General features: G+C 46.1%; 1 protein-coding gene across 1 annotated transcript in view; it reads right to left on the bottom strand.

Annotated features, from left to right (window-relative positions):
- Positions 1-15,168, bottom strand: part of ninj2 (ninjurin 2) — a 66,838-nt gene extending 51,670 nt beyond the window's left edge. The window contains exon 1 of the mRNA XM_042318522.1: positions 14,925-15,168. Within this exon, the coding sequence (XP_042174456.1) occupies positions 14,925-14,960 (36 nt within the window). The 5' untranslated portion in view covers positions 14,961-15,168. The remainder of the gene's footprint in view (positions 1-14,924) is intronic.
- Between the last annotated feature and the right edge of the window lie 4,784 nt (positions 15,169-19,952).

Below are 19,952 nucleotides of genomic sequence, written 5' to 3'. Positions count from 1 at the left end.
TATTACAGTAGGCTGGTAGACATGTGTTCCTCTATCTCTATGGAGATATTACAGTAGGCTGGTAGACATGTGTTCCTCTATCTCTATGGAGATATTACAGTAGGCTGGTAGACATGTGTTCCTCTATCTCCATGGAGATATTACAGCAGGGGGCTGATAGACATGTGTTCCTCTATCTCTATGGAGATATTACAGTAGGCTGATAGACATGTGTTCCTCTATCTCTATGGAGATATTCTACAGTAGGCTGGTAGACATGTGTTCCTCTATCTCCATGGAGATATTACAGCAGGGGCTGATAGACATGTGTGTCCTCTATCTCTATGGAGATATTACAGTAGGCTGGTAGACATGTGTTCCTCTATCTCTATGGAGATATTACAGTAGGCTGGTAGACATGTGTTCCTCTATCTCTATGGAGATATTACAGGAGATATTACAGGCTGATAGACATGTGTGAAGTCTATCTCTATGGAGATATTACAGCAGGCTGATAGACAGGAGTTCCTCTATCTCTATGGAGATATTACAGTAGGCTGATAGACAGGAGTTCCTCTATCTCTATGGAGATATTACAGTAGGCTGATAGACATGTGTTCCTCTATCTCCATGGAGATATTACAGCAGGGGGCTGATAGACATGTGTTCCTCTATCTCTATGGAGATATTACAGTAGGCTGGTAGACATGTGTTCCTCTATCTCTATGGAGATATTACAGAAGGGGGCTGATAGACATGTGTTCCTCTATCTCTATGGAGATATTACAGTAGGCTGGTAGACATGTGTTCCTCTATCTCTATGGAGATATTACAGTAGGCTGATAGACATGTGTTCCTCTATCTCTATGGAGATATTACAGCAGGCTGATAGACAGGAGTTCCTCTATCTCTATGGAGATATTACAGTAGGCTGGTAGACATGTGTTCCTCTATCTCTATGGAGATATTACAGCAGGGGGCTGATAGACATGTGTTCCTCTATCTCTATGGAGATATTACAGCAGGCTGCTAGACATGTGTTCCTCTATCTCCATGGAGATATTACAGCAGGATGTTGTGGGATTAGTCCTAGCATTGATGGGTTAAATATTACCCATCATATTAGCTTATATGCTCTGTTCTATTCACTCTGCTAATGCTATTACACAACACGGACGCACACACACACACACACACCCTGATGCTTAACCCCTGTCCTCCCTGAACACACCCATGATGTTATGACTTGGTTCCATGACTAATAATGACTCTCACATTGTTTCACACAATGACAGACCAATCATCTGATACTCATTAGCTAATATATGATCAGATCACCACAAAGTGTGTGAAGTGTGTGTGTGTGTGTGTGTGTGTGTGTGTGTGTGTGTGTGTGTGTGTGTGTGTGTGTGTGTGTTGTGTGTGTGTGTGTGTGTGTGTGTGTGTGTGTGTGTGTGTGTGTGTAATGTGCTCTGATAATAGAAGGTGCATGTTTGCATTAGACCCAGACCTGGGTTCAAATACTATTCAAAATAGTATAATAGTATTTCAAATCATTTACTTGAGCCTGCCTGAGTTGCAGGTGGTCTGGGGTTTTGCACTTTCATGACTTTTCTATTTAAATGTTTTATGTTATTTAACTAGGCAAGTCAGTTAAGAACAAATTCTCATTTACAATGACGGCCTAGGAACAGTGGGTTAACTGCCTTGTTCAGGAGCAGAATGACAGATTTGACCTTGTCAGCTCGGGGATTCAATCTAGCAACATTTCGGTTCCTGCCCAACGCTCTAACCACTAGGCTACCACTAGGCTACCTGCTGCCCCTATTGGTTCCATTGCAACAGGCAAGCTCAATCGAGCACAGATTAAGCCTTTGAAATGATTTCAAATAGTGTTTGAACCCATGTGTGGTGCCTTTGGGAAGGGGGGGAGGAATATAAGCAGCATGTTCTCCCCATGAATATTACACTTATCCTCATCCATGATCTTATAGTTAGAGAGCTCTCTCCTTCATGATCTTATAGTTAGAGATCTCTCCTTCACGACCTTATAGTTAGAGCGCTCTCCCCTTCACGGCCTTATAGTTAGAGCTCTCTCCTTCACAGCCTAATAGTTAGAGATCTCTCCTTCACGGCCTGATAGTTAGAGAGCTCTCTCTCCTTCATGGCCTTATAGTTAGAGAGATCTCTCCTTCACGGCCTTATAGTTAGAGAGATCTCTCCTTCACGGCCTTATAGTTAGAGAGATCTCTCCTTCACGGCCTTATAGTTAGAGAGATCTCTCCTTCACGGCCTTATAGTTAGAGAGCTCTCTCCTTCACGGCCTTATAGTTAGAGAGATCTCTCCTTCACGGCCTTATAGTTAGAGATCTCTCCTTCACGGCCTTATAGTTAGAGAGATCTCTCCTTCACGGCCTTATAGTTAGAGAGATCTCTCCTTCACGGCCTTATAGTTAGAGAGATCTCTCCTTCACGGCCTTATAGTTAGAGAGATCTCTCCTTCACGGCCTTATAGTTAGAGAGCTCTCTCCTTCACGGCCTTATAGTTAGAGAGCTCTCTCCTTCACTGCCTTATAGTTAGAAAGATCTAGTTAGAGAGATCTCTTCACGGCCTTATAGTTAGAGAGCTCTCTCCTTCACGGCCTTATAGTTAGAGATCTCTTTCACGGCCTTATAGTTAGAGAGCTCTCTCCTTCACGGCCTTATAGTTAGAGAGATCTCCTTCACGGCCTTATAGTTAGAGATCTCTCCTTCACGGCCTTATAGTTAGAGAGCTCTCTCCTTCACGGCCTTATAGTTAGTCTCTCCTTCACGGCCTTATAGTTAGAGCTCTCTCCTTCACAGCCTTATAGTTAGAGAAATCTCTCCTCCACTGCCTTATAGTTAGAGAGATCTCTCCTTCACGGCCTTATAGTTAGAGAGCTCTCTCTCCTTCGCGGCCTTATAGTTAGAGAGATCTCTCCTTCACTACCTTATAGTTAGAGAGATCTCTCCTTCACTGCCTTATAGTTAGTGAGATCTCTCCTTCACAGCCTTATAGTTAGAGAGCTCTCTCTCCTTCACGGCCTTATAGATAGAGAGCTCTCTCTCCTTCACGGCCTTATAGTTAGAGAGCTCTCTCCTTCACGGCCTTATAGTTAGAGAGCTCTCTCCTTCACGGCCTTATAGTTAGAGAGCTCTCTCCTTCACGGCCTTATAGTTAGAGAGCTCTCTCTTCCCAGCCTTATAGTTAGAGAGCTCTCTCTTCACAGCCTTATAGTTAGAGAGCTCTCTCTTCACAGCCTAATAGTTAGAGAGCTCTCTCTCCTTCACGGCCTTATAGTTAGAGGGATCTCTCCTTCACGGCCTTATAGATAGAGAGCTCTCTCTCCTTCACGGCCTTATAGTTAGAGAGCTCTCTCCTTCACAGCCTTATAGTTAGAGAGCTCTCTCTCCTTCACGGCCTTATAGATAGAGAGCTCTCTCTCCTTCACGGCCTTATAGTTAGAGAGCTCTCTCCTTCACGGCCTTATAGTTAGAGAGCTCTCTCCTTCACGGCCTTATAGTTAGAGAGCTCTCTCCTTCACGGCCTTATAGTTAGAGAGCTCTCTCCTTCACGGCCTTATAGTTAGAGAGCTCTCTCTCCTTCACGGCCTTATAGATAGAGAGCTCTCTCTCCTTCACGGCCTTATAGTTAGAGAGCTCTCTCCTTCACGGCCTTATAGTTAGAGAGCTCTCTCTTCCCAGCCTTATAGTTAGAGAGCTCTCTCTTCACAGCCTTATAGTTAGAGAGCTCTCTCTTCACAGCCTAATAGTTAGAGCTCTCTCTTCACAGCCTTATAGTTAGAGATCTCTCCTTCACGCCTTATAGTTAGAGAGCTCTCTCCTTCACAGCCTTATAGTTAGAGATCTCTCCTTCACGGCCTTATAGTTAGAGAGATCTCTCCTTCACGGCCTTATAGTTAGAGAGCTCTCTCCTTCACGGCCTTATAGTTAGAGATCTCTCCTTCACGTTATAGTTAGAGATCTCTCTCTTCACAGCCTAATAGTTAGAGAGCTCTCTCTCCTTCACGGCCTTATAGTTAGAGGGATCTCTCCTTCACGGCCTTATAGATAGAGAGCTCTCTCTCCTTCACGGCCTTATAGTTAGAGAGCTCTCTCTTCACAGCCTAATAGTTAGAGAGCTCTCTCTTCACAGCCAGTGTAATTGTATAAATTTAGTTGTCAGTGAACATCTGGAAGCACTCATATCCTCAGCCATTTCAACCCCCCTTAGTTTGATGCTAAATATTATTGGCCCTTCGGCACAAACACATACACACACATGCACACACTGATAGACACACACACACAAACACACACACACACACACACACACACACACACACACACACACACACTGTGTTTTGGGGAAATTCAACCCGACCTGCAGAACAGCTCCAGCTCCAGACAGACTTCATAGTAATTTCCCCGAAGATGAAATGAAAACAAAGCGTGCCCCCTGGAGCAGCCTGAAACCATAGCAACAGAGAACGACAGAACACACAACACAGCAGAACGACAGAACACACAGCACAGCAGAACGACAGAACACACAACACAGCAGAACGACAGAACACACAACACAGCAGAACGACAGAACACACAACACAGCAGAACGACAGAACACACAACACAGCAGAACGACAGAAGAAAAGACAGCAGGAATGAAGGAAGGAAAGACGTTCAGACGGAACAGATACAGACTGGTACACTGGACCAAATGGGTGGAACAGCCCAACAGTAAGACATATACAGACTGGTAAACTGGACCAAATGGGTGGAATAGTCCAACTAGACTGGTAAACTGGACCAAATGGGTGGAATAGTCCAACTAGACTGGTAAACTGGACCAAATGGGTGGAAAAGTCCAACTAGACTGGTAAACTGGACCAAATGGGTGGAATAGTCCAACTAGACTGGTAAACTGGACCAAATGGGTGGAAAAGTCCAACTAGACTGGTAAACTGGACCAAATGGGTGGAAAAGTCCAACTAGACTGGTAAACTGGACCAAATGGGTGGAATAGCCCAACTAGACTGGTAAACTGGACCAAATGGGTGGAAAAGTCCAACTAGACTGGTAAACTGGACCAAATGGGTGGAATAGTCCAACTAGACTGGTAAACTGGACCAAATGGGTGGAATAGTCCAACTAGACTGGTAAACTGGACCAAATGGGTGGAATAGTCCAACTAGACTGGTAAACTGGACCAAATGGGTGGAATAGTTCAACTAGACTGGTAAACTGGACCAAATGGGTGGAATAGCCAAACTAGACTGGTAAACTGGACCAAATGGGTGGAAAAGTCCAACTAGACTGGTAAACTGGACCAAATGGGTGGAAAAGTCCAACTAGACTGGTAAACTGGACCAAATGGGTGGAATAGCCCAACTAGACTGGTAAACTGGACCAAATGGGTGGAAAAGTCCAACTAGACTGGTAAACTGGACCAAATGGGTGGAATAGTCCAACTAGACTGGTAAACTGGACCAAATGGGTGGAATAGTCCAACTAGACTGGTAAACTGGACCAAATGGGTGGAATAGTCCAACTAGACTGGTAAACTGGACCAAATGGGTGGAATAGTTCAACTAGACTGGTAAACTGGACCAAATGGGTGGAATAGCCAAACTAGACTGGTAAACTGGACCAAATGGGTGGAATAGCCCAACTAGACTGGTAAACTGGACAAAATGGGTGGAATATAGATCATCTGGTAGGGGTGTTAGAATCAGGAAACTCAGACTGTCCAGTATTGGAATGACTAATATTTGGAGAGTATAGACTGGTAAACTGGACCAAATGGGTGGAATAGTTCAACTAGACTGGTAAACTGGACCAAATGGGTGGAATAGCCAAACTAGACTGGTAAACTGGACCAAATGGGTGGAATAGCCCAACTAGACTGGTAAACTGGACAAAATGGGTGGAATATAGATCATCTGGTAGGGGTGTTAGTACATCAGCATAGCCTACAACTCAGATGTCCAGTATTGCTAATGACTAATATTTTAGTAGAGGTATCTGTTCTGCTGTGGCAGGGTTTCCTGCTCAGTGTGTCAGTAGTGGGTCACAGTGTCACCACAGTGCCAGTAGGGCTGGGTCTGAATGGGGACTGGCTGGGTTTGGCTGGGTTGTTCTGAGAAATGCTGAGCATCTCTCTATACTTCCCAGGGACACTCAGAATGTGTCGACTGACCAGGAGAAGCCAGGGGAGGCTAGGAGCTATTTCTGGAGGTACTAGAAGTAGAGGACGCATGGCAGAGACAAGGGACAGGTTGTGGGGGGACATTAAGACAGAGACAAGGGACAGGGGTACTGGTTGTGAGGGGACATTAAGACAGAGACAAGGGACAGGGTACTGGTTGTGAGGGGACACTAAGACAGAGACAAGGGACAGGGTACTGGTTGTGAGGGGACATTAAGACAGAGACAAGGGACAGGGGTACTGGTGGGGGGGACATTAAGACAGAGACAAGGGACAGGGGTACTGGTTGTGGGGGACATTAAGACAGAGACAAGGGACAGGGGTACTGGTTGTGGGGGACATTAAGACAGAGACAAGGGACAGGGTACTGGTTGTGGGGGACATTAAGACAGAGACAAGGGACAGGGTACTGGTTGTGGGGGACATTAAGACAGAGACAAGGGACAGGGTACTGGTTGTGGGGGACATTAAGACAGAGACAAGGGACAGGGTACTGGTTGTGGGGGACATTAAGACAGAGACAAGGGACAGGGTACTGGTTGTGGGGGACATTAAGACAGAGACAAGGGACAGGGTACTGGTTGTGGGGGACATTAAGACAGAGACAAGGGACAGGGTACTGGGTTGTGGGGGACATTAAGACAGAGACAAGGGGTAGGGTACTGGTTGTGGGGGACATTAAGATGAAGACAAGGGACAGGGTACTGGTTGTGGGGGACATTAAGACAGAGACAAGGGACTGGTTGTGGGGGACATTAAGACAGACACAATGGACAGGGTACTGGTTGTGGGGGGACATTAAGACAGAGACAAGGGACAGGGTACTGGTTGTGGGGGGACATTAAGACAGAGACAAGGGACAGGGTACTGGTTGTGGAGGACATTAAGACACTAACAAAACGTTTGGCCAAAAGAGCTAATTAACTCAACTCAACCTGAACCTATACCCAACCCGTGAATCAGGGACAGTAGGACAGGGGTTAGTGGTCCTGGGGAGACACCAAGTCAACCATTCAGCCTAAACATATACTGGTAGTTAGATACACTCAACCTATACTGAACTCAACTTATACTGAACTCAACCTATACTGAACTCAACCTATACCGAACTCAACCTATACTGAACTCAACCTATACTGAACTCAACCTATACTGAACTCAACCTATACCGAACTCAACCAATACCAAACTCAACCTATACTGAACTCAACCTATACTGAACTCAACCTATACTGAACTCAACCTATACTGAACTCAACCTATACTGAACTCAACCTATACTGAACTCAACCTATACTGAACTCAACCTATACTGAACTCAACCTATACTGAACTCAACCTTTGCTGAACTCAACCTATACTGAACTCAACCTATACTGAACTCAACCTATACTGAACTCAACCTATACCGAACTCAACCTATACTGAACACAACCTATACTGAACTCAAACATCAACACAATCAGCCACTCTCATCTGACAGTTGGTGTCTTCTCTTATGTTGTCATGGGGAGACACCACGTCAACCAACACAATTAGTTAGCTACCCTCAACCTAAACTCAACTAAACCATACAGGAGATATAAAATCAGGCTCAGCCCCTGCAGTCTCCTGACAGGTGACAGGATCGTATGACTGGAAGCCATATATAACGTTAGATTTGATTTGATTTGATTTGATTTGATTTAGATTATGTACTCAACCTGTTCAGGAACCAACTGAAGAATTACTTCAGGATCAAAGGTCAAAGTTACCTTACAGTAATACTCTGTCAAAGTGAAAGAGCCCAACTTTACTGTCTGTTCAAAATAAGTGACCTCAGGGTGACCTTAAAGTCTCCAACTGTTTAAAAATATCTCCTTGTGGATTAATGATAAATTCCTAAAGGCCCCTCCTGGAATGTCCTGGCCAACAGAATTACACAAGATGACACAGCACATACTGTAATTTACACTAAACTGTGATTCTCCCGGGTCACCACACAGACTATACTGAGTGGTAATAAGCAGAGGATAATCAAGTTCAGACTTGACACGGTCTCTCAGAGAGACATGACACGAGGCTGGTGGTGCTGAGATGTTCTAGCCTTTCATCGAATTATAACAGAGTGGTGCTAGCAAATTATCCTGGGCCTGTATTCACGAAGCATCTCAGAGTGGTTCAAGTCCAGGATGGAGCAACGAGAGGGTCTCTGGTTCGAGTCCAGGATGGAGAAACGAGAGGGTCCCTGGTTCTAATCCAGGATGGAGCAATGAGAGGGTCTCTGGTTCTAGTCCAGGATGGAGCAACAAGAGGGTCTCTGGTTCTAGTCCAGGATGGAGCAATGAGAGGGTCCCTGGTTCTAGTCCAGGATGGAGCAACGAGAGGGTCCCTGGTTCTAGTCCAGGGTGGAGCAACAAGAGGGTCTCTGGTTCTAGTCCAGGATGGAGCAACGAGATGGTCCCTGATTCTAGTCCAGGATGGAGCAACAAGAGGGTCTCTGGTTCTAGTCCAGGATGGAGCAACGAGATGGTCCCTGATTCTAGTCCAGGATGGAGCAACGAGAGGGTCCCTGGTTTGAGTCCAGGATGGAGCAACGAGAGGGTCTCTGGTTCTAGTCCAGGATGGAGCAACGAGAGGGTATCTGGTTCTAGTCCAGGATGGAGCAATGAGATGGTCCCTGATTCTAGTCCAGGATGGAGCAACGAGAGGGTCCCTGGTTCTAGTCCAGGATGGAGCAACGAGAGGGTCTCTGGTTCTAGTCCAGGATGGAGCAATGAGAGGGTATCTGGTTCTAGTCCAGGGTGGAGCAACGAGATGGTCTCTGATTCTAGTCCAAGATGGAGCAACGAGAGGGTCTCTGGTTCTAGTCCAGGATGGAGCAACGAGAGGGTCCCTGGTTCTGAGTCCAGGATGGAGCAACGAGAGGGTCTCTGGTTCTAGTCCAGGATGGAGCAACGATTCTAGAGGATCTCTGGTTCTAGTCCAGGATGGAGCAACGAGAGGGTCTCTGGTTCTAGTCCAGGATGGAGCAACGAGAGGGTCCCTGGTTCTATTCTATCCAGGATGGAGCAACTCTGGTTCTAGAGGGTCTCTGGTTCTAGTCCAGGATGGAGCAACGAGAGGGTATCTGGTTCTAGTCCAGGGTGGAGCAACGTCTCTGGTTCTAGTCCAGGATGGAGCAACGAGAGGGTCCTTGGTTCTAGTCCAGGATGGAGCAACGAGAGGGTCCCTGGTTCTAGTCCAGGATGGAGCAACAAGAGGGTCTCTGGTTCTAGTCCAGGATGGAGCAACGGGAGGATCTCTGGTTCTAGTCCAGGATGAAGCAACGAGATGGTCCCTGATTCTAGTCCAGGATGGAGCAACGAGAGGGTCCCTGGTTCTAGTCCAGGATGGAGCAACGGGAGGATCTCTGGTTCTAGTCCAGGATGAAGCAACAAGATGGTCCCTGATTCTAGTCCAGGATGAAGCAACGAGATGGTCTCTGGTTCTAGTCCAGGATGGAGCAACAAGAAGGTCCCTGCACCATAGACAGCTTCACTCCTCCTCACCCTCCACACTGCACCATAGACAGCTTCACTCCTCCTCACCCTCCACACTGCAACATAGACAGCTGCACTCCTCCTTCACCCTCCACACTGCAACATAGACAGCTTCACTCCTCCTCGCCCTCCACACTGCACCATAGACAGCTTCACTCCTCCTCACCCTCCACACTGCACCATAGACAGCTGCACTCCTCCTTCACCCTCCACACTGCACCATAGACAGCTTCACTCCTCGAAGATTAACCAGGATCACCCCTCTCCATTCTGCTAACATAGCTAGGCTAGGCAAGGCTAACAGCTAATCATAGCTAGGGGTCAGAAAGGGCTAACAGCTAATCATTGATAGGGGTCAGAAAGGGCTAACAGCTAATCATAGCTAGGGGTCAGAAAGGGCTAACACCTAATCATAGCTAGGGGTCAGAAAGGGCTAATGGCTAATTGTTGCTTACTACACTGGTACCGGTCAAATGTTTGCCGATCGCTGACATCAAGTGATTTGACGAGCTTCAACAAGCCCTTGGACTATCATGACAAATAATGGTTGAGTCCCAAATAGCATCTCATCTCCCATAGGGCTCTGGTCTAAAGTAGTGCACTATATATTGGGATAGGGCTCTGGTCTAAAGTAGTGCACTATATATAGGGATAGGGCTCTGGGTCTAAAGTAGTGCACTATATATAGGGATAGGGCTCTGGTCTAAAGTAGTGCACTATGTAGGGAATAGGGCTCTGGTCTAAAGTAGTGCACTATATAGGGAATAGGGCTCTGGTCTAAAGTAGTGCACTATTTAGAGAATAGGGCTCTGGTCTAAAGTAGAGGAAGAACACAGGAAGAACAGCTGCATTGTGGGATGAGAGAGACGTGTACATTAGACATGAGAGCAGGAAATTGAGAATTACAGCACTGTACTATAGCTCACACACACACACACACAGAGAGAGAGACGTGTACATTAGATATTAATTATTATATATTTTTATTTATTTAACCATAATTTAACTAGAAGAAATTCTTATTTAAGATGATGGCTACACCGGCCAAACCCGGACGACGCTGGGCCAAACCCTAACGACGCTGGACCAAACCCGGACGACGCTGGGCCAAACCCTAACGACGCTGGGCCAAACCCTAACGACGCTGGGCCAAACCCTAACGACGCTGGGCCAAACCCGGACGACGCTGGGCCAAACCCGGACGACGCTGGGCCAAACCCGGACGACACTGGACCAAACTCTAACGACGCTGGGCCAAACCCGGACGACGCTGGGCCAAACCCTAACGACGCTGGACCAAACCCGGACAACGCTGGACCAAACCCTAACGACGCTGGGCCAAACCCTAAAGACGCTGGGCCAAACCCGGATGACACTGGGCCAAACCCGGACGACGCTGGGCCAAACCTGGACGACGCTGGGCCAAACCCGGACGACGCTGGACCAAACCCGGACGACGCTGGGCCAAACCCGGACGATGCTGGGCCAACTGTGTGCCAACCCTATGGGACTCCCAATCACGGCTGGTTGGGATACAGCCTGGAATCTAACCAGGGTGTCTGTAGTGACGCCTTTAGCACTGCAAAGCAGTGCCTTAGACCGCTGCACCACTTGGGATGTCGAAATATGAAGGCGGGATATAGATAATTACTGTACACTGTACTGTAGCTCCCACTCGGAGAGAGAGAAAACAATACTATACAGACTGAAACTCCTTAACAAAAGCTCTTTCATTGTCTCATGTATGCACACACTTGAGTTTCACACACTTGAGTTTCACACACCCTCCTCTTGAGTTCTGTCCCAGCGTGGCTCAGTCGGCCACAGACTAAATCTGCACCCTATAGTTACATAAAGATAACTGAAGCTACCCTGCACCTTAGAGAATGCTGCCCTATGTACATAAATGAACACTGGGCACTTAAATAATGTTTACAAACTGTTTTACCCACTTACATACAGTGCCTTGCGAAAGTATTCGGCCCCCTTGAACTTTGCGACCTTTTGCCACATTTCAGGCTTCAAACATAAAGATATAAAACTGTATTTTTTTGTGAAGAATCAACAACAAGTGGGACACAATCATGAAGTGGAACGACATTTATTGGATATTTCAAACTTTTTTAAAGTTGCACAGTGCAGGTGCATTTATACGGAGACTTGATTACACACAGGTGGATTGTATTTATCATCATTAGTCATTTAGGTCAACATTGGATCATTCAGAGATCCTCACTGAACTTCTGGAGAGAGTTTGCTGCACTGAAAGTAAAGGGGCTGAATAATTTTGCACGCCCAATTTTTCAGTTTTTGATTTGTTAAAAAAGTTTGAAATATCCAATAAATGTCGTTCCACTTCATGATTGTGTCCCACTTGTTGTTGATTCTTAACAAAAAAATACAGTTTTATATCTTTATGTTTGAAGCCTGAAATGTGGCAAAAGGTCGCAAAGTTCAAGGGGGCCGAATACTTTCGCAAGGCACTGTATATACAGTCGGGCAAAAAAGTATTTAGTGAGCCACCAATTGTACAAGTTCTCCCACTTAAAAAGATGAGAGAGGCCTGTAATTTTCATCATAGGTACACTTCAACTATGACAGACAAAATGAGAAAAAAAATCCAGAAAATCACATTGTCGGATTTTTTATGAATTTATTTGCAAATTATGGTGGAAAATAAGTATTTGGTCAATAACAAAAGTTTATCTCAATACTTTGTAGGCAATGACAGAGGTCAAATGTTTTCTGTAAGTCTTCACAAGGTTTTCACACACTGTTGCTGGTATTTTGGCCCATTCCTCTATGTAGATCTCCTCTAGAGCAGTGATGTTTTGGGGCTGTTGCTGGGCAACACGGACTTTCAACTCCCTCCAAAGATTTTCTATGGGGTTGAGATCTGGAGACTGGCTAGGCCACTCCAGGACCTTAAAATGCTTTTTACGAAGCCACTCCTTCGTTGCCCAGGCGGTGTGTTTGGGATCATTGTCATGCTGAAAGACCCAGCCACGTTTCATCTTCAATGCCCTTGCTGATGGAAGGAGGTTTTCACTCAAAATCTCACGATACATGGCCCCATTCATTCTTTCCTTGACACGGATCAGTCGTCCTGGTCCCTTTGCAGAAAAACAGCCCCAAAGCATGATGTTTCCACCCCCATGCTTCACAGTAGGTATGGTGTTCTTTGGATGCAACTCAGCATTCCATGTCCTCCAAACATGAGTTGAGTTTTTACCAAAAAGTTATATTTTGGTTTCATCTGACCATATGACATTCTCCCAATCTTCTTCTGGATCATCCAAATGCTCTCTAGCAAACTTCAGACGGGCCTGGACATGTACTGGCTTAAGCAGGGGGACACGTCTGGCACTGCAGGATTTGAGTCCCTGGCGGCGTAGTGTGTTACTGATGGTATGCTTTGTTACTTTGGTCCCAGCTCTCTGCAGGTCATTCACTAGGTCCCCCCTTGTGGTTCTGGGATTTTTGCTCACCGTTCTTGTGATCATTTTGACCCCATGGGGTGAGATCTTGCTTGGAGCCCCAGATTGAGGGAGATTATCAGTGGTCTTCTATGTCTTCCATTTTCTAATAATTGCTCCCACAGTTGATTTCTTCAAACCAAGCTGCTTACCTATTGCAGATTCAGTCTTCCCAGCCTGGTGCAGGTCTACAATTTTGTTTCTGGTGTCCTTTGACAGCTCTTTGGTCTTGGCCATAGTGGAGTTTGGAGTGTGACTTTGAGGTTGTGGACAGGTGTCTTTTATACTGATAACAAGTTCAAACAGGTGCCATTAATACAGGTAACGAGTGGAGGCCAGAGGAGCCTCTTAAAGAAGAAGTTACAGGTCTGTGAGAGCCAGAAATCTTGCTTGTTTGTAGGTGACCAAATACTTATTTTCCACCATAATTTGCAAATAAATTCATTAAAAATCCTACAATGTGATTTTCTGGATTTTTTTTCTCATTTTGTCTGTCATAGTTGAAGTGTACCTATGATGAAAATTACAGGCCTCTCTCGTCTTTTTAAGTGGGAGAACTTGCACAATTGGTGGCTGACTAAATACTTTTTTGCCCCACTGTATATATGCTGTATTCTAGTCAAGAGCACAGAGAGAGAAACGACAGAGAAAGAAAGAGATACAGAGGATAGAAGAGAGAGTGTGAGAAAAGGATAAAGAACTCCCTCTCCCCCTCCCCCTTCCCCCCCCCCTCCCCTTTCCCCCTCCCCCCCCCTCCCCCCTCCCTCTTCCCCCTCTCCCTCCCTCTCCCTCCCCTCTCCCTCTCCCTCCCTCCCCCCCCCCCCCTCTCCCCTCCCTCTCCCTCCCTCTCCCCCTCTCCCCCTCTCCCCTCCCTCCCCCTCCCCCCCCTCCCTCTCCCTCTCCCTCCCTCTCCCTCTCCCTCTCCCTCTCCCTCTCCCTCCTCCCTCCCCCTCCCCTCCCTCTCCCTCTCCCTCTCCCTCTCCTCTCCCCTCTCTCCCTCTCCCCCTCCCCCCCCCCCCCCCTCCCCTCTCCCTCCCCTCTCCTGGAGGAATGCCGTGATAATTCCCGGAGCCCCGTCCCAGTGGATTGTTAGGCACATGCTCTGTTGATCCAGAGGTACATTAAAGCCCCTGCAGCCCTGTCTTAGCAGCCAGGTCCTAATGGATATTTGATGGATGTCATGAGCCTCACTCCCTTAGAGTAGAGAGAGACAGAGAGAGGGAAGGAGGGAAGGAGGCACGCTCTGATCTCTGTCTCTCCCAAATACCTGGAACATACCACACCACTGTCACAGCAATGAACAAATGAACAAGAGAGAAGAAAGAGAGAGAGATAGATTGAGACAGAGAGAGAGAGAGAGAGAGAGAGAGACAAAAAGACAGAGAGAGAGAGAGAGAGACAGAGAGACAGAGAGAGAGAGAGAGAGAGACAGAGAGACAGAGAGAGACAGAGAGACAGAGAGAGAGAGTATCCAGAGGACAGAGAGAGACAGAGAGACATAGAGACAGAGAGAGAGAGAGACAGAGACAGAGACAGACAGACAGAGAGACAGAGAGAGACAGAGAGGAGAGAGAGAGAGGAGAGAGAGAGAGAGACAGAGAGAGACAGAGAGAGAGAGACAGAGAGAGACAGAGAGAGAGAGAGTATACAGAGGACAGAGAGCTCCTCTGAACTGACCACCATCCCATCATTATCAGGCCAGTGAGATTTAGTACTAACCTGCCGTTCTGCGCGTCCTCTTGTTGTTGACATCATGGAAGTCAAGACAGCTACCAGATCTTTAAGGGCCCTGAGCTTGTGGCAAAGTAATCTACCAATTTAAGCTATTTTATCCCTATTTTCCTATCTCTCTCTGTCTGTGTACCTTCCCTGTGCCTTCCCTGTGCCTTCCCTGATGGCCAAGCAAAAACTGTGCCTTGTGTGGAACTCAAACTAAAAATGCTGAAAACCTGGCAGAGCCTTTTTAAGAAATGCAGGGCACCAGGCAGGGCAAGGCCAGGCAGACAAACAAGTGTGTTATTCAGGGTTTTTTCAGTAAATCCCCCCCCACAACAGCACTGGGAGTGGAATACAACTGGCAACTGAAAAGGCAACAAAACCCTGTCTCTAAATGGGGAACAAGTCAGTAAAACCCTAGTGGGTCTCTAAACCAGAGTAACAAAACCCTGTCTCTAAATGAGGAACCAGTCAGTAAAACCCTAGTGGGTCTCTAAACCAGAGTAACAAAACCCTGTCTCTTTAAGCCAAATGATGAACCAGTCAGTAAAACCCTGTCTCTTTCAGCCAAATGATGAACCAGTCAGTAAAACCCTGTCTCTTTCAGCCAAATGATGAACCAGTCAGTAAAACCCCGTCTCTTTCAGCCAAATGATGAACCAGTCAATAAAACCATGTCTCTTTCAGGCAAATGATGAACCAGTCAGTAACACCCTGGTGGGTCTCTAAACCAGAGTAACAAAACCCTGTCTCTTTCAGCCAAATGATGAACCAGTCAGTAAAACCCTGTCTCTTTCAGTCAAATGATGAACCAGTCAGTAAAAAACCAGAGTAACAAAACCCTGTCTCTTTCAGCCAAATGATGAACCAGTCAGTCTCTTTCAAAACCCAGTCAGTGTCTCTTTCAGCCAAATGATCCAGTCTAAAAACCAGAGTAACAAAACCCTGTCTCTTTCAGCCAAATGATGAACCAGTCAGTAAAACCCTGTCTCTTTCAGCCAAATGATGAACCAGTCAGTAAACCCCGTCTCTTTCAGCCAAATGATGAACCAGTCAGTAAAACCCTGTCTCTTTCAGTCAAATGATGAACCAGTCAGTAAAACCCTGGTGGGTCTCTAAACCAGAGTAACAAAACCCTGTCTCTTTCAGCCAAATGATGAACCAGTCAGTAAAACCCTGTCTCTTTCAGCCAAATAATGAACCAGTCAGTAACACCCTGGTGGGTCTCTAAACCAGAGTAACAAAACCCTGTCTCTTTCAGCCAAATGATGAACCAGTCAGTAAAACCCTGTCTCTTTCAGCCAAATGATGAACCAGTCAGTAAAACCCTGTCTCTTTCAGCCAAATGATGAACCAGTCAGTAAAACCCTGGTGGGTCTCTAAACCAGAGTAACAAAACCCTGTCTCTTTCAGCCAAATGATGAACCAGTCAGTAACACCCTGTCTCTTTCAGCCAAATGATGAACCAGTCAGTAAAACCCCATCTCTTTCAGCCAAATGATGAACCAGTCAATAAAACCCTGTCTCTTTCAGCCAAATGATGAACCAGTCAGTAAAACCCTGGTGGGTCTCTAAACCAGAGTATAGTAGATACATTATCTCTCTTCCCTCCCAGTCAATATTATTAGGTTGTTGAACCTCTATGGTCTCTCAGTGTTCATTCAACAAACCATCCTCGTGTGGTTTCATGTCGTATTTGCGTCTATTTGGTCAACAAATACAGATCTGCTATTTCAGTGTTTTGTCTACTGAACCATGCTAGGTTAGACAGAAGGCCCACTGTTGTATATAAACAACTAAGGCCACAAACCCAGAATGGAGATTCCTATTGAGACCTAACCACAGAAGAATCTTAGAATGTCTCCAATCTTACACTTACAGAACAATCTGCTAACTGAAGGCAATGCTGGTATGTAGTCTATATAGGGTCGTGGCCATGTGTTGGTTTAGGGTTAAATAGCTACCTGTTCTCAGAAGAGATTCATGTTCAAAACGTATGTACAACATACACAAAACATCAACAAACAGAGCTCTCAGACACAGGATCTGGAATGCCTTCTCGCAATTCTTCTCCCTTTACATTCTAGGAATTCAGCGTTCTTGTAAATTAACTAATTAAAACGTAAAATGATGAAAACAATGAGTTGTTGGTCAGCTGGACGTTTAACATCAGTTATCCTGAGAGATCATACAGTAGTCAGGTCACGGTAAGGTCAGCATCGTCTGGTTCTCGTATGAGAGATGCTGATAATAGTCAATGATTAATTTATGCATTTCAAAGTTACATTTCTCCAACACCAACCCTCTGTTTTATACCAACAAAGTGGTAGGGTGTAGCGGCTCTCGTTGGCAGATTGAGTAGACCAAGGCGCAGCGTGGTAGGGTGTAGCGGCTCTCGTTGGCAGGTTGAGTAGACCAAGGTGCAGCGTGGTAGGGTGTAGCAGCTCTCGTTGGCAGATTGAGCAGACCAAGGCGCAGCGTGGTGGGGTGTAGCGGCTCTCGTTGGCAGATTGAGTAGACCAAGGTGCAGCGTGGTGGGGTGTAGCGGCTCGTTGGCAGATTGAGTAGACCAAGGTGCAGCGTGGTAGGGTGTAGCGGCTCTCGTTGGCAGATTGAGCAGACCAAGGTGCAGCGTGGTGGGGTGTAGCGGCTCGTTGGCAGATTGAGCAGACCAAGGCGCAGCGTGGTGGGGTGTAGCGGCTCTCGTTGGCAGATTGAGTAGACCAAGGTGCAGCGTGGTAGGGTGTAGCGGCTCTCGTTGGCAGATTGAGCAGACCAAGGCGCAGCGTGGTAGGGTGTAGCGGCTCTCGTTGGCAGATTGAGCAGACCAAGGCGCAGCGTGGTAGGCGTACATTGTATTTTTATTGATGACACCAAACAAAAATAACAAAGACAAAAAAAACAAAAGCGCACAGTTCTATAAGGCAACAGCAACTAAACAGAAAACAAGATCCCACAAATCCCAAACGGAAAATGACAACTTAAATATGATCCCCAATCAGAGACAACGATAGACAGCTGCCTCTGATTGGGAACCACACTAGGCAAAAACAACAAAGAAATAGAAAACGACTTTCCCACCCGAGTCACACACTGACCTAACCAAACATAGAGAATAATGAGGATCTCTAAGGTCCAGGCGTGACACAGGGCTACTGCTTTGTTGTTTACCAATGAAGGAGTGGGCCTTTAACCAGTTAGGTCCCAGTTAGGTCATAGTCAGGTCATAGACAGGTTATAGGCAGGTCATAGACAGGTTATAGACAGGTTATAGGCAGGTCATAGACAGGTCATAGACAGGTTATAGACAGGTCATAGTCAGGTCATAGACAGGTTATAGGCAGGTCATAGACAGATTATAGGCAGGTCATAGACAGGTCATAGACAGGTTATAGACAGGTCATAGTCAGGTCATAGACAGGTTATAGGCAGGTCATAGACAGATTATAGGCAGGTCATAGACAGGTTATAGACAGGTCATAGTCAGGTCATAGACAGGTTATAGGCAGGTCATATACAGGTCATAGACAGGTTATAGACAGGTCATAGTCAGGTCATAGACAGGTTATAGGCAGGTCATAGAAAGATTATAGGCAGGTCATAGACAGGTTATAGGCAGGTCAGGGTCAGAGGCGTTGATAATTGTAGATGATAAATCTGTGTGTTCAAGCCACCTGTTGGAACAGTCACAGGGCTGCTAAAGCAGACAATGGCACCCTATGCCCTGCATAGTGCACTACTTTTGACCAGGGCCCACGGTGCACTATGTAAGGAATAGCACGCTATCTGGGACGTAGGGAGACTGACTTTGTTTGAGTTGCCCTGTCAGCCCGAGGGAACATCCGGATCAACTATGATCAAACAGCGCTAGCCGCAGGGTCAAGGTAGAGCCAACCTCGTCCTCGTCTCCGCAATCCTCAAACTGATTATTAACTGGAAAAATAAAATAAATACGAACTTCACATTTGAAGGTAATTTTTGTTAATTTGTTCCTCTTTTCAATACACAGACACACAGAAGCTCATCCTGAGCCCCTAAGTTATGCAGAAACTAAAATATACTAGTTTCTTTCACAGTCAGCAAAAAGAGGAAAACCAACCATAGCTATAATTATCTGCACTGAGACAGAAAAGAGTCCCCACAACACAATGGATTCTAATATCTCCAGAGCCTGGAGCTAGAACGTTCCGGTAATTCTGGAAGGCAGAAGGCAGAGAGGGAAAGGGGAGGGCTTTGAGTTGACAGTAAAGCTTTTCAATTATCAGAGGCCACAACCAACCCAGGTATGTCAAACAACTGTCTGTTTGTACAGGTCTAAAAGCTGTGCTGCAAAGTTCAGCTTCAACAGAGAGCCTCACTACATCCTGCTTTGAAAAACACCAAGATCAAGCTTTTTTGAGGGAAGAAAAATGATACTCCTTCCCCTTTTTCTGGGAAAAGGCAAAGTGGCAGACATTCCAGGGATCCAGTTAATATGTCTAGTTGTCAAGTCTAATATCCTGGGTGATGGACTGAAAGACTGGGGCTTCCTACAGCTTTATGGGTCTTTGTAGTTCAAATCAAATCAAATCACATTTTATTGCTCACATTCACGTGTGTAGCAAAATGCTTGTTGTAAAAGTTATAAAGATAAGCTGACTGAACAAATACTCATGTTTTTTGTTGTTGTGTGTAGACAGTAGCATTGCTACTACTGTATTGACCAATCACAAGCCAGGGTCATGTTCAGTGGGGCATAACGTTCCAAAACAGCACGCAAATGTGCATTCTTATTGGACTAGTCCAGATAAAACCTCCCCAGTTTCAAAATGTTCTCCTGTTTTGTCCCTATTGAACACGACCCTGTTTAGTCACGGCCAGGCGCCAGCCTCAATCGTTTGACATAGAGAGGTCAAAGGTTGGATGCTAGGCTGTGCTGGTCTCCCATTCACACACACACACACACACACACACACACACACACACACACACACACACACACACACACACACACACACACACACACACACACACACACACCCTCTCGTCCAT

Source organism: Oncorhynchus tshawytscha, unplaced genomic scaffold, assembly GCF_018296145.1.
Source record: "Oncorhynchus tshawytscha isolate Ot180627B unplaced genomic scaffold, Otsh_v2.0 Un_contig_1952_pilon_pilon, whole genome shotgun sequence".
In the NCBI taxonomy this organism is placed as follows: Eukaryota; Metazoa; Chordata; class Actinopteri; order Salmoniformes; family Salmonidae; genus Oncorhynchus; species Oncorhynchus tshawytscha.
Note: the sequence above shows the minus strand (reverse complement) of the source record. Positions and strands in the feature narration are given on the sequence as shown.